Below are 16,379 nucleotides of genomic sequence, written 5' to 3'. Positions count from 1 at the left end.
TTGTTGGAGAAATAGCTAGAAAGGGTTTAGTGCTATATTGAATAGTAAGTAGGTTGCCACAGCGCATTTTGATTGTGTATTTCCATGTTATATAGCCAGAATAATTTCGCAGAATTTTATCAGATTTTCGATGCAATTTAGAATTTTTGCGACCATTGTGCATATGTTTTTCAGTGCTTCTAGCAACCCAGCATGTGGAACAGAATCAAGTGCTTTTTGTAACCAATAAATGCTGTATATAAATTTTTTTTGTTTTTTATGATGTCACAATGCTATCAATTAGTTATTTACTTTGTTTACTTACACATGAATTCCACTAAAAAAACTTAACAGTCGATTTCAGTTGGCTCTTAGAAGTAAATCCTATACTAATTAATATTAAAAACTAGTATAAGCTATATAAGGAGAAGTAAGGAAAAAAAAAAAATTCATGTATAAATAAAAAAGAAGGAAAGAAAAGAAAAAAGCATGTACACAACTAGCGCGGAAACACACCCACAATCACTACAGCAACAAATTGCAAGTGAATTCTTAAGACATCGTAAACATACAAAGGCTTGGCAACCGATGCAAAAAAGACTAATTAATTTTCGAATTATAGTGAGATGTTAAAATTAAAAGTTAATTTAAATACGAGATAAACAGCAATCCTATATTGAGATTTAATGGTAGACATCATTTAGTTTTCCGTAAACAACTGTAAACGGGTTAACAACTTACAAAAATATATTTACATTGACTCAACTTAATGAACATAAAATGCCTAGAGAAGCGGTTAAGGATATTAAAGCTTAATGCCAACAAGTAGACCACACAACAGAGGCGTGCTCAAGTATCGATCGAACTAAGCACATGTTTAGCCTTTTTGCAATATTAGAATTCTTCAGCTTGTTGGACCACCTCTTAATGAAACATAGCGCCGACACAGCTTTACTTAAAGATAGCTCAATGTGCAATTTAAAAGGTAATCGTTGGTCGGTTGTAACCACTAAATCGGCGAACGTATTAACGTTTTCTAACCTGTGTGAGTCAATGAAATACACAGTGCTAAATGACTTCCCCCTGAAGAAAGTAAGCTTCTTGCATTTCTTTAGATTTAATTTTACAAAATTTACCGAGCACCATGTAACCAAATTAATTAAGTCAGTTCGCAGCTGATACGAATGCAAATCCAAGGAGAAGGAAGAAAGCGGTTTAACATCGTCAGCGTAGATTAAGATCTGGCTGGATTTAATCACCGAGGAGAGATTATTAATGTATAGATTAAATAAAAAGGGGTCTAAATAGCTGCCGTAAGGGACGCCAGACGTGAGGGGAAATTCCTCCAATGTGAAGAGTTAAACAGAATACTAAATGATCTGTCATGCAGATGCGAGCTTATTCATTTCACTAAGTGGAAAGGGAAGCCGGAGGTCTGGAGTTTGAAGATCAATAAGTTAAGGTTAACTAAGTCAAACGCTGTGTGCGGATGCACAATCAAGGGACAGACTATTTAACAGTGTACAGGTTTATAAACTACCTGGCGCTTTCGCTGCTGCTGAACAAATGAAAAAATGATCGTAGTTTGCTCTCTACTTTTATAGCTGCACCATGTTGACATAACAGCTTTCACTTGTGTGTGTAATATATCACTTATATGCTGAGGTGTAGAGAGTATATCAAAAAGTAACTGAATAGTACGGTAAAAGCTTTTTTTTACGGAGTGTGGTTTAGAGATTAGTCTGTAAGTGTGATAAGGTGTAAAACTTACAAAGCTTTTTAGGCTGAACCAAAAGACTGCTGTATAAAGATGAGACAATGTAAGTGCAAGGATGTCATGAGACCATGTGGGATTGTACAAGTATCAGGGGAAATAAAACGTCTGAATATAACAAATCTTACTTTACAATATAAATATATATACAGGAATGTGCGCAATATGGATATATACGAGAATATATACGATATGAATGTGTATATAGGAATACATCTGATGTGAATATAGTCAGGAATATATATGATATGGATCTGCGCGGGTTTAAGGTTGGCTTGGCAGCGAATTATGGTTTGGGGCAATAAGGAATGACTGCTTTTTTACAAGATTAAAAATTTTTTTATTATTTGATTGTGTAATATAATGAGATATTTATAATAGTGTGGTTTATCATGTCCTGGTTGTTTCCAATTGTGAAGTGTGCGTATAGCTTTTCCGAAGATTTTTATTGAAGGATTTGTGGCGAAGTTTTCTGAAGAAGTCTCAATCCAGAATGGATTAGGCTTGCTGGCCACTCCTTCGTTCCATTCTTCTATTCATTTATGTTGATGTTATTGTTTTGGTCTATTGTATTAACTAGGAATTTCGCTAATGTGTTATAGGAGTGTGCATATAGCTTTGCTAAATGCTGTGCATTTTGTAGTTTTGCCGAACGACATCACGTGTCTGCTCTATTGTGTGGCTTAGTGGCCGAAATTGTGCGTGAATTAGATATTTATATTTAATTTTCTTAAGTTTATTCCTGCCTCTTCCACCTGTTTTCTTATTAATAAAACTCGTGATTAAGTCTGAGTTCGGTCTAATGGTTATTATCATCCAGTTTGAATTTGCTTCTTGTGTCCTTGGAATTCTTTTCTGCATCCTTTCTATTCTCTTTTTATCACATTATTTCTCATGCAGTAAACTATTTGCACTTATTTTTGTATATCGAGAAACACCTAATCGGTTGATAGGTTGATAGGTTATGAGATCTTATTTTTTTGGTGACAAGTAAGTGTTTCCTGCGATTCGAAGAGTGTGTTTTGCCGTGTATGTAGCAAAGAAGTGTAGCATTTGGCAAGTTTTTCATATGTTGCAGAAGAAGCTTACTTCAGCCATATGTTATGGATTTTGCTTGGATCGTTTGGTGCCAGTTTTGGGTGCTGCTCACAGCTTCTTCGAAAAGTGTTCTTGTTATTCCAGTAAACCTAATTTCTGGTATAGCTTGAGCGTCTTTTGGCCCCTATTCGACCCATACTGATTGCTTGTTGTAGCTTCATTACTTTGTTGATTTTTCTTCGCGCTTTCCTCATATCTTCTCAGTCCTTTGAATACACCATACATTTTTAGCGTTTGTCGTCTTTCTTTGTGAACACCTGATGTTCTGTAAGTTGGTCGGTTGTATGAACTCTAAGCATTCCAGCCGAGGAGATCTTTCTTTGGCCGTTCTCCTTTGGTGTAAGTTCTGAGTCTTCCTAACTCGATACTTACCTAATCTACTTTACTTCACTAGTGTGTTTGTATGGGATATAATATACTTACGATTACTACGATTATTATTCTGGTAACCTTTTGGCAAGATATAATTTATATATTATTGGCCTCGTTCCAGCATCGATTTTCTTATATTCCATCACGGCTATTTCAACGTAACTTTTATCATTTAAATGTCGTCCGACATTCCCTCTTTTATTTCAAGATGTAACGATAATGTATTATTATTATTTTCATTAATTACTATTGACTTTTATCATTTAGATGTCGTATGACATTCCCTCTTGTACTTCAGAATCATTGATACACTCGGTATTGTGTGTGGTTATTTCCCTCCTCATAGTTTCTTGTGCCTATGTTGCTTCCAGTTGTTTCTTGTTTGCATGCCAATTAATTGCTGGTGTCTCCAAGCGAGGCATTATGTTAATTTGGTCTACCGTTAGTGTTCTCTCTGTTGATGTATCGTGTTCACTGACTTGGTGGAGCTGCCAAGTCCCGCGTCGTTCAACATCGTTACGACGCTCGTACGAGGCTTCTGTTCATTACCAATATTAATATCCGTTTTGATCCTACTGTTAGGGTTAATAAAAATAAAAAAAATTAATAGTGCATAAAAATTAATAATTAAAAATAATTATATAAAAATTATTAATAATTAGAAATAATTGTTTAATGACTATTATTTGTTACTATTTTTGCTTATTATTATTATCATTTTTATTAATTTGATTATTATTATTACTATTATTATTACGTATTATTATTGTTTGTATTATATATTATTATTTTGCATTATTATTAACTATTACACACTATTACAAGGAAGCTTCAGAGACCCTATAAAGTATACATATATTAATGATCACCGGGAAAATCTAAGCTAACTTAGCCATGTTTGTCCGTCTGTGTGTTCTCGGCACTCTTCTGGTCGCAAAAATGAAGATATCGGCTTCAAATTTAACAGAAACATTGGAAGTTTTTGCACGCAGATTGTTATTGAAAATGGACAAAACTGGACAGAGCAGAAGCGCGCAAATTGAACTTTAACAAATATATTTGAAATTTTGCTTTCTTTTCGACTTAAATGTTCTTTTCTGACTGACTGTGCCTTCCGCAAATGTTCTGTTTATATACATTTTTACAAGCCTATCTCTATTATCTTAGTTCATAGCTTCATTTTTAATCCGTTAATCCGCTTTTCCGGTAATCCTTTTTTTCGGCCGGCAGCTGCATGAGGTGCCACGAATTTGTATTTGGTTTTTTCCTCTCCCGGAAATTTATTTTCTGGAAAAATCAGTTAGTTAGAATGAACCGGATTTGGCATTTCCGTAACAATATATAGAGTATACTCATACAAGAAACGTTTACTAATTTAAGCATAAGCTTTACAAATGTTCAAAATTAATTTCGGTAAAAATATTAAAAAAGTAAACATAAAAAAATATTAAAATCTTATACTTTCAACACTTTTAGTTCAGCTAGAAATTTTTCCCCTCCCCTGCGCTGTTCACTAATTACGATTATTTTATGTTTTTCTAAGAATATATTTACGCAAAAACTTAACATCATTAAACACGAATTCATTTTGTTTATTGAGAGTTGAATGTTAACTATCCGAATCTTGAGCACAAATTTCTTCAGCTTCACTTTGCTTTCTCATTTTTTGCAAGAGGTATATCAAAATTTATTATTAACCAACACCCAAACTTGTGTTGTACAGACGGACTTTGAACTTTTTTTTTTTTAATTGCTTCTTTTATTATCATTATTTTATTTTGCTTAACATAAACAGCAAAAGTAATGTGAGGAGCCAAAGTCGTCCCTCGTTTTGTCCTCACAGATTCTTCGTCTTGGTGGGGAGGGGGGATTGCTAGGCTAAGTTAAGAAGAATTAGGATTAAGTAAGGGACTATACGAACGACGGGATATAGGAGAGACCCAGAGGTTTCTGATTGAGATATGGTAAGGTAAGTGAAAGTTTTTGAATTCTAAAACATTTAAAGAAAAAGATCAAAAACATAAATTTCTTGTAATAGTACGACCCTGGTGTCGCTGAGCTTACCCCAGTACAAGGGAATGAGCAAATTATAAAAAGGGAATTTCGTTAGCGGTGTGTCGCTATTTTTTCTAAACCCGTCATTGCCGGCGGACCGACGGACCCCTTACAATACGGTAAGGAATTAGGTATATAGAAACCCTTACAATCTCGTTAGGGTACGCGAGATGCGACTGCCGCCGAATATAACTTTCTTATTTGTTATTATTTTTGTTATTATTATTATTAATTATTATTATTATTATTTTCAATAATTACTATTGATTTTTATTGTTCTGTTTGTTCATACTGTATTTGTTATTATCATTTTTGTTATTATTTTTATTACCGGGAATTGTCCTGACCTATTATGTGCTCGTGGTTTAAACAAAATTATAAACACCTACAAAAGAACTAATATAAATAGAGGAACAAACATATATGTTTCACGTCTTTTTATTAGGAGTGAACATATAAATATGGCATATTCAAGTTTTGAGAACGAATTCGTACTTATATATTGAAAATCAATCAAATTGACAAAGTAATCTCATTTATAAGATATATACTACTCCCGTAAATCGATAAATTATAAACACACGTGCGAACGATGTAAGCGGAGTTAATAACGTCAACGAAACCTACTTCACTATAAAAGAAACACGCAGTAAAATTTATAATAATGTGAACTCCTTAAAACAACTATACTCCTTAGAACTCCTTATAACGAAACTATATCAAAGTTGTCATCGAAAACTTAATAATAAAGAAGAAGGTACCGGCCGGAAAGTTCAGCAAAAATCGAAAGCTAATTCGGTTTAAAATTTGATGCTATCATAAAGAAAAAATGGCCGCCAAGAATGTAATTATAATAACCATCAAATATAAAGGTAAACAATAAAACGCCTCTTGTACCCGGCATCCAGTAATGAAAGGGAAATTTTTAAGGCGCTTAAAAGTATGTAAAAGCGGGATTGCGGTATAATTGTTATCCAATAACTAAATATTTAAAATAATATCGAAATTCCAACATCAGCCATCACCAAATTACAAACATGAGCGTGCCTGTTACGATAATTCCAAAAGAGCTCAAATCATCAGCTTATAACGGTGCTTCTTAGCCGAGCTATATAGCTCAGGTTTTTCCAAAGGGTCCGTTTCCAAGAACTTTATAAACGAAATAAAAGTACTTGGATCTTCGTAATTTTAATAATCTTTTCTTATATATGTTCTCGGAAGTATTGGTTTATAATTTATGGAATTACGCGCGTGAACTTAGATGGTGCCGACGAAGGATCAGCACAGCAATGTGGTGCCTCTTCAAACCGCTTTGTTTTATTTCAAATATAGTTGCTTATTTTACTTTTTACGTTTTCTTTGTGAACTTCGTTAGAATTTGCGTCTCACGGTTTTATTGTGTCTACGATTCTGCAAGTCAATATTTTTCGTACAGACAGCCAACCCTATGAACCGCTAAATCCGATTATTAATTCCTACATACCTGTTCGATCAACTCTACTATGCCTATTTCTCCAAACGCTTATTTGAAGGTAGCGACTAAATTAGGCAAGTCGTTAAACTTAACAGTCCTTGTAGTTGTTCAGAAAAAACTGCTAAGCTAATTCAGCTATCACTTATCAGCATAGTCAAACAGTGAAAGTAAAAAATAAGAAAAACAATTTTTGGTTAAGTACGGACTTACCTCATTGGCTGCCATAATACAAAACAGTTTGTGTTGTGCATCGCACTTTTATAGACACCGTTATCACCGTTGTACCATTGCAAAATTGCTTACAGTTATGTTCATGCCTCTTATTATCTCGTGAGAAAATTATTCTGCGCACGTATTACATTGAGTCTATTGGTTTGAATGCATAATAAGAATAATGAAGCTATGCTTATTATATTATGCATATGAGCAATTATATTGAGTTTATGCAAAGCCTATGTGTATAAATAAAAGCTCGGTTTGAGCAAGATCAATGTGTAATAATACATTTATACATATCTTATAAAAAGTAAGAGTTAAGCTATATTGATGGCTAATATTAACGCTACGCATATGAATTTAGGAAATTCTATCTGTATAATATAAAGGTACAAGTGAATACATTCCAACAAGAGTTCTAATTATGTCGTGTACATATAAAGCAAGGTAATACAGGTACAAAGTAAACCTATAGCAAAATTTAGGTATAAATGATAAGCGTAGGACATTACAAACGATAGATATTGGAGGGAATATGTATATTTACCGAAAGTGATATATGTGTTTATAAGCATGCGTATGTATCTAAAAATGCAAATTAACCAAGCACTGTGCTTAATCAAAAGAAATAAAACATATAGGCATCACAATTAGCCAAGCAATATATTTATATGTGCATAGTCAAAAGAAATAGAACTGATGTTTTTAAACATAGCAATAAGCGTACGCTTATCAGCAACTTAGCGGCTGCTGCATCACACATAAATAAATGTAATAAAGCCCATGTTTATAAGCGCAAGATTATACACAAACGATTGGTAAGCATACCTATATTAACAATGCATTGATAAAGCAATGAATGCATATAATGTATAAGTAAACATTTAGTGTAGATAGATAACCACTAGAATAGAATTAATCAACGTATGTGCCTAGGTAAGAGAAATAATAAAGTAATCCATGCTAAGAAAAAAGTAGATATATACAGGCAAACCTGTTTTTGTGCGGTAGATAGGGACCGCAGAAAAAAAACCGTACAAAAAAAAATATCCAAAAACTTCATAAATAGCTATAAGAAATAATTTTTCACAGCATATTAAAGAAAATTTTTTTTATGCGGTAGAGAGGGACCGCATAAAAAAAGTCTCACTTAGAAAATATGTCAAAGCTTTACGAAATAGCAAGAAAGTGCTTTCCAAACAAAATAAATAATTAAATTACACATTGAAACATTTAAAAAAATTTTAATTTCTAATTTTAAACAAGGAGAAATTTTCAAAATGTACATAATTCAATATGTACTACTCGTCGTAGTTCAAAACGCGCATATTTTTGCGATGAACTGGTTCGTAATCGCTTTCGTCACTTGAAGATACTACAGTTGATTTATTTTTTGTTAACATGTAGTCGGTGATAAGTTTTTGCGACGACGGTCGTTTGGTCACCTGTTTGTAAACGTCGCGATAGCCAGATATACACAATCGAAGCTCTTTTTGGAATTTCAAACTTCTTTGAGAATTGTTATTTATTTTAAGAAAATGCTTTTCCAATTTGCTGCAAAGCTGGATCCCTGCATATATTTTATCCGCTGTAATAGATTACGGTTCTTCTTGTCCGTCTTCATGATCTGTTAAGTTATTGATAATGTCACTATCATTTACGGTTTCGTCCTCAATCATTTCAATAAGATCATTTTCGCTGAAAGAGTCAAAACCTTCTCCGCAGATTTGATGTGCTAGCGCAATGATATCTGATGATAAAAGTGGACGTGTTGTCGGTTACATTTCTATTAATGACACATTCGGGCCAGACCGCTTTCCAGCACGAATTTAAAATGGCTGTTGCAATGTGTATATACACACTGATAGCCAAAAAAGTGATGCCAACACAGTTCAGATTGACCTAACCTCACGGCGAAATTCAATGTGTCGATATTCATATACCGCACAAAAAAAAAATCGCACAAAAAGAATCGCACAAAAAAAAGATTCGCACAAAAAGAATCGCACAAAAAAAAGCGCATAAAAAAAGACCGCACAAAAACAGGTTTGACTGAATATATAGCAAATTAATTACATGTTATTGTAAATAGAAGACAAATAAATTAGTTCACTTGTAAACAGACAGGGTAGAGACTTTTGTAAAACAGCAAAATGCAAATGCCTTACACTGTCCAAAACTCGGGCTAGAAGCGACTACAACGATTACAGGCCCATATTAATTTTATTTATACTGCAAAATATGTTTGAAAAGGGAGTTTGGATTAATATATATAAGATGAATAACAGAAACGTACTTAGGTACCAAGAATATTCATAAATCGCTTGGAACTTTAGAAACGAAAAAACGATAAGCTCATTCACTAGTACAATTCTTCATTTATTTCCGTAATAAAAAATAAAATCAGTTCCATTTAAATGAGTCCTTTTCATGGGAATCCTTCATAGAAGGAGCTCCAAAAAGAAAGCTGACGCGATCCAATTTCAAAAAAAATTAATCTTTTTGCCAAAGATCTTACTATCCCTTACTTTTGCGCCATAAAGTACAGAAGTAAACTTTGCACGGCAGACAAAGGTTTACTTTTCATGGGAACCTTTGCATGGTGTGGTATTTAAAAAATTTATCTATGCTGAATTCTAATTTGCCATACTTGATTTTTAATTCAAACCACTATTACGCACCGATTCTCATCCTAAAATATTAAACAATAGATCTTTTTTTCATATTAAGGCTTACTTCTTGTACCAAGATTTAGGAGGGGGCCTCAAAATATACGTCTATTCGATCCAAATTTTTTATATCAACTAAGTCAGCCAGAATATTAGTACTCAGCAAATCTTGAAAATTGCAATTTGCTTTCATATAACGACTTCTTCAAAGTAGAGAGGTATATAAGGAGTGATCGCAAAGGAGGTCCGATCCAATCAGCCGATGCATCAATAATTAAATCTTAAATCAATATATCTCCGAAATTGCAATTTGCCTGCTCAACACAAAAATATGTAAGCAGATATCGGACAGAAAGACAAGTTTAAATCGGTTCAGAAAATGATTCTAAATCGGTCGGTGTTAAAAAAATTGACACTTTCTTAAATCCTTCTGTTGCATATGTCCGCACAAACCAAATATACCTTGCGCACAAGTGAGATAGGGTAGGGATTACACTAAATTGTGTTTTACGTCGGTTTCAGCTTCTCAATTTTTGAGTTCATTAAAACCTTGCAAACGACAACGACTGGAGGCAAAGCAGAGAGCTACCAATAATTCAAGAATTCTTTGAAAATGTGCTCTTTTAAAGAAAACTCATTAAATATACTTATTTAGGGCACAGAAACCGCCAATGGAGTTCTTCAAGGCTTAAAATCATGTCCGTTACTATACATAATAAGCACCAATAACATGTTAAACGTCTTTTGAAACATCAAGTGTGCATAGCATTATGATTATAGTTGTACATAAAGATATAAAAGTGGTCCTCGATGCAAGTGACCCGAAAACAATTATTTATGTAACACTAATATACACATTGGTCAATAAAACGCAATAAAAACTACACATTTACAAAAAAGTAAGTAGGTAATTGAATACACAACCTGCAGGCAAGTCTATAGCTTCGCGGGTTCGCTTGTAAGCGCACATTCAAACTACAAGAAGAAGTGCATACAAATAAACGAAGTTAAAATTAATTAGAACACTGCGTGAATACGGAACACAGACTATAAAAAAAAAATTTAAATTACTGTTACCATTATCGTTGAAGTTTTAACTACTATTATTATTACATAGCTTGAGCGTAACTGGTCGGAACGGAATGGTGGAAGTGTTGATTCCGCAAGTACTAGTGGTGTTGGCATTATTAATCTAACTTCTGAGTGGAACGGCACACCTAATTCGAGTCCACGAAGGGAATTTTCAAGTCACTCTAGAAATACAGAAAACTGGCGTCGCAGCCGTAATGAAGATATAGTGGCAGAAGTGTCCATAAATACTGCTACTGGAGACGGTTGGCGTATTAATAATTCTAGTGCTCATCGTTGGGGTAAACAAAATTTTTTTACTTATAAAATTTGACAAGCCCTTTTGCATCTCTTGCTTAGGTCGATCAACTAGTTGGAGAGATGACGACTTATCACTGGTGAACAATAATGGTGGGGTAGGAAATGGGAGTAGCGGGAGTAATAGTTGTATCTTCGTACAACGTTCTTTTTCAACTATATCAACTTCAGCTGCCGATCGCGGAAATATCTATAATAATAGCAACAACGCGCCAAAACCTTTACACAGTTCAAGTTATTCGGTTTGCGGTCATTCTGCCAGTACTGGCCGCTCGCTATCGTCGGGAGTTACGCAAGTGACACGAAGTGGAAATGAATGGTCTGAAAATAATACCGGTGTTGTTGGTAGAATGAGGGAAGATCAAAATCTGCCAGAATGGGCTATGGAAAATCCATCTGATGTAGGTGGTACTTTTGACTCCACGGGAGCTTTTCATGGATCGACAGACGAACCAATAATAGCAGAGCAGAGTAGCCACAATGTGGACAGACATGCGGTAGATGACGATATCGGTTCATCTAAAGAAGTAGAAGGCGGAAAAATTTCTGATGAGTGTGACAACTTACATTCTCAAAATTCTCAAAGTGATATGGAAAACTGCAGAGATTCTACAGATGTATCCATTAGTTTGATAAATGAGTTCAGTGAACTGACTGACCAAGGCGTTTCCATGAAACAACCAGATACTCTTCCGGAAGAACAAACTGTTAGTTCGACAATGTCTGATGACTTTGATGTTTTTGTCGAAAATTCAAATGTAGAGGCTAGGACTTCGACTGCAACTGATAGATCAAAAAATGAAATAGAAAGCACCAATGGAAGTAATACATACTTAGAGTCGGAAATTATTATATTAACCCCGGCATCTGGCTTTACTGCTAAAAACAGTGGCGACTATTCAGACAGAATGATGAAAGCAGCCGATGATATGATTGAAAAACTAATTATGGATGATGATGATAGCAAAAATCAACTAAATGGGAATATTAGCAAAACCCCGTCATCTGATTCGACTATACCTAAAAATATCAATGTACAGAATACCTATGCATCCAGTATTCAGGACTCTGGTGCACCACTTATTTCACCAGTCTCACTGACCCCTAAAACTTCACCATTATGCAAAATAGGAATGGTTGGAGGCCCGGTGCATCATCAACACCATCAGCGACAACAAATGAATGATGCGGATTTATCACTGCAGCTACCTCCACATCCTTTAGCATCGAATGCTGCTTCAGAATTATGGTTTTATCGAGATCCACAGTCTAAAGTACAAGGTCCCTTTTCTGCTTTAGAAATGACAGAATGGTATAGAGCTGGATATTTTAATGAAAACCTTTACGTTCGGCGGGTCTGCGATATGCGCTTTCGTCCTTTGGGAGAGCTAATAAAGATTTGCAATGGTCAGATGCCTTTTACAAATAGCTACTTAATCCCAATTGACTTAAATCCTATAAGCACTTCTTTGCCAGCACCTTTAACACAAGCTAACTTTAAAATTTTTGGTGATCACCAAACTGAAGAAATTAAGACCAACGTTTCTTTACCGACGGATTCTACAACGAGCGCTCTTAAAAGCCTAATTAATACAGTTGATATGTCTCAGATTTTAAATGTTCACTTTCAAACACTACAAGAACGTTTAATCCGGAACCACGAAATTGAAGTTACTAATGAGTTATCTAAGAATAAATGTTTTCAGCGCTTAACTCCATCCGAACGTGAAGCGTTCATTAGGCAGAAAGTGCAAATATTTATGCCATCCGAATATACCCCCAATTTTAGTTCTACCGGAACCTTAAATCCCACGGATGATAGTCACTTTTATGATCCTTTGGATAAGCGTTCAAAAAAGGAACATGTTTTCACAGGACAGTCACAACAAACACCCCAAAATACTTCAAATTTTGTGGATTCTGACGATTTTATGATTCCGGCACAGCAAACTACGTCGAACACTCAATTTTCTAATTCGTCGTTTAATGACACATCTAAAGTGCAATCCACTATTAACGATGATTTGGGAAGTAATGGTTTGCTGAATGAATTAAATTTACGGATGTTCCTAAGGGGCGGTAGTTCTGGCAATGCACACGATTACTTAACGGAACAACAAATATTTGGGGCTGAACCACAAGCTATAACAGCTACCCAAAGTAATATGATGCAAATGTGGATGAGCCAGCTGCCGTCAAATGTAAATAATCTTTCGGACTCTAGACAAGTAATGAACTCTCTTCAGACCAATACACAATTAAATAACCATTGGAACGGTGGGTCTTTGATAGGTATGCCCAATATAATTATGGCTCGCACACAAACAGGACCAATTATGCACTTGACAAAGCCAACCACATCTATGTGGGACGTCAATTTATTAGAACAACATGTTCAGTTGCAACAGCAGCAAAAACTTCACTACCAGCAACAGCAGCATAAGCTTACAGAAAAGGAGGAATTAAATCAATTTGACAAAGCTGAGAAACAAATCAGTGAGCAAAGTGCAAATAATATGGAACAGAATGAACAACAACCATTGATCACAACTTTAGATTCACGAAATAGTAATCTATTTGAGCAACATTTAAATGCCCAAAAAGAACCTATATCGCAACAAACACAACAAGTTGATATTATATGTGAAATCAATGCCAAGACTAATAATGAACAACGTCATTCATTGCAAAATCTCGTTGATGAAGTGCCGCTACAAACAGTTGACATATATAAACGTAATAGCAGCGGTCATGCTGGCAACAACAATAATAGTAAACTGCAGTCTGTGAAACCCAAAGAAGATATAGATAATTTGACGTTGAGCAACAATAACGCAAAGAAGAATGAAGAGGATCGCCGTCGTGATCAGAATGAAGAAAAGCGTCGCATCAAAGAAGAGCGTAAACGACAACAAATTGATGAAGAACGGAGGCGACAGCAGCTGGCTGAAGAAGAAAAGAAGCGCCACACTTTGGGAGAAAAAGAGCGCCAACAACAAATTCAATCGCAACGTCGCAAAGCTATATTAGCACCCAATGCAAGTTGCTCTAACGGTAAGAATATTAGACCTAAAATTACAGATATATCTTAGACATTTTCTTAAACGTGTTTGACGCACAACGAATAACTCATCCATACATATAATTGCAAATAAAATTGCCATTCTAAATAGACGATATTACAAAGAGAATTGATCTTTTATTGTTTTTAATGCCTCACGTTCTCAACTTAATGAACATATTATCGATTGCATTCATACTTTTAAATCTGGTAAAAACGTTTGTATAGTTTTTAATATCAGGGCATTGCAGACCCTTATACTTATATTTGCATCCAGCGAAATACAAATAAAATGAAAATTGACACTTGTGAAGAACAGAAAAAGTATAACAAATATTATTTGCAATCTGGTTCTTTAAAAAAATGTGCGTTTAAAATGGTCCCAGCCTCACTAATACTGAGGTTTTCATATACGTGCATATAATTTAAACTCATTATCACTTAGAGACTGTTCTTGCGCTACCTAACAGACAATAGAGAGAATCCTTTGTCGCGACTTTAGCTGGTTGTTATTTCAAATGTAGATAAATTAGTTTTCTTAATTTTTAAATCTTATAAAATTATGCATCGTACATCTATTAGAGCCCATGTACTACTAAAAATATTTGCACGTTGATCATGGCTGGACGACCACGTAGTATGGTAGACTTTTTTCATAAACATAGAAAAAATTATAACTATAAATTCTTATAGGTGGCGCAACAATAAATGTATCGAATTGCAATCAAATTTTGAATAATCAAAAGATTCTCAAAGAACATTTGCAACCGCAACAACGTATTCATGCGTCTGTTGCTCCTTGGTGCATTCAAACATCTCTTACAAAAACGGGACCTGGTTTAGCTGAAATACAAAAAGCTGAACGGCGAGAACGGCGAGCTGATCAACAACGTCAAATCGAAATGCAAGAAAGACGCGCACTAGCAACTGATGCTCAAGATGCTGTTTTAAAATGGAATGCTGCTCCATTTCCAGTCAAGAGCTTCGTTGAAATTCAAGCCGAAGAAGTCAAACGTTTAGCTAATGAGCAAACTGAATTGCAACGGCGCAAAGAGGAACAAGTTATTGTATCCGCAACTAATTTAAGTGGAGTTAATTCCATTACCGCTAATCTTCACCCAGCCACAAACATTACAAATATATGGGATGGAGTCAAAATTTGGGGCGGCAGCTCGACTGGATTTTGGGATGATGCAGTTAAATTTAAAACTGGTGTTGCCACAAGTAATATGATAACGGCTGCTTCTGTGGTGGCTCAATCCTCGCAAAGACAACAGCAGTCGAAAAATTCACCAAATTTACAACATCAACAACAACAAACAACTTCCAAAATCATCAAGAAAAGTCAAACGATACCCGATCTGGATGATGTTGCTATCTCGTCATTTATTAACAATTCACAAAAGAAGGGCACAAAAAATCAGCAACAAAATACTTCCAAAATTTTCAAATATAATCGAACACAAAAATCTGAAGAAAAGAAGATTATTACAAAGAACAATACCAGCAGCAGCAATGCAAATCGTTGTGATGGCTATGAGGCGGAATTTTTTAATTGGTGTACTAAAAGTCTAAGTAACATGAATGCTAAAGTCGATGGTAAGCACATGCTGGACAATGAATGATATGTGAAAAACCACGCCTTTTTTTTGTAGTGCCTACCTTTGCCTCGTTTTTACGGGACTTGGAGTCTCCATATGAAGTTAAGGATTATATACGTATGTACTTAGGTCTGTTTTAGCTTTTTTTTTTCTCTCTCTCTCTTATATTTTTTATAAATACACGCCATTTTATGCTTCATAGGCGAAAACAAAGAATATACAGACTTTGCCAAACAATTCCTTGAGCGTCGTAGCAGGTACAAAAGTTTACAACGCGCACAAAATGCTCATAATGACGACTTGTGTAAACCAGCTCAAGCCATAACTCCATCCATTAATGATAACAGTGATAATAAGGTAAACAAGTTAATTCCATTTCGTTTTGATAATATGGTCACTCATTAATAGGGGAAACAAAAGAAACTTAAAAAAAATAAGATGACTAAATTGGATGCACGTATTTTGGGGTTTTCTGTTACTGCGGCCGAAGGCCGTATTAATGTCGGAGACCGCGACTACGTTGATGCACCGTAAACTCCGAATGTTTATTTTGCGATTCAGTTATATAATTTATATATTAACTATATGTATACATATAACACATGCCGTGTATATACATCTAATAAAGCGAACTGTTGTCAGGTCACCTCTTGGTGTTTGACAACGTTCAGTATATATTTCTGTAAAAGAAAAA

General features: G+C 34.8%; 1 protein-coding gene across 4 annotated transcripts in view; it reads left to right on the top strand.

Moving 5' to 3' along the window:
* LOC119643759 (GIGYF family protein CG11148) overlaps positions 1-16,379 on the top strand; it is a 33,523-nt gene that overhangs the window by 15,136 nt on the left and 2,008 nt on the right. For 3 of the 4 annotated variants that reach the window (XM_038043222.1, XM_038043223.1, XM_038043224.1), the window contains 6 exons: positions 10,755-11,007; positions 11,066-14,077; positions 14,778-15,683; positions 15,740-15,814; positions 15,888-16,042; positions 16,094-16,379. In XM_038043222.1, the coding sequence (XP_037899150.1) occupies positions 10,755-11,007; positions 11,066-14,077; positions 14,778-15,683; positions 15,740-15,814; positions 15,888-16,042; positions 16,094-16,219 (4,527 nt within the window). In that variant the 3' untranslated portion in view covers positions 16,220-16,379. The remainder of the gene's footprint in view (positions 1-10,754; positions 11,008-11,065; positions 14,078-14,777; positions 15,684-15,739; positions 15,815-15,887; positions 16,043-16,093) is intronic. The other variant, XM_038043225.1, reaches the window with a different exon arrangement.

Source organism: Glossina fuscipes, unplaced genomic scaffold (assembly GCF_014805625.2).
Source record: "Glossina fuscipes isolate IAEA_lab_2018 unplaced genomic scaffold, Yale_Gfus_2 61594, whole genome shotgun sequence".
NCBI classification, from domain to species: domain Eukaryota; kingdom Metazoa; phylum Arthropoda; class Insecta; order Diptera; family Glossinidae; genus Glossina; species Glossina fuscipes.
This window is presented reverse-complemented; position numbering and strand designations above follow the sequence as displayed.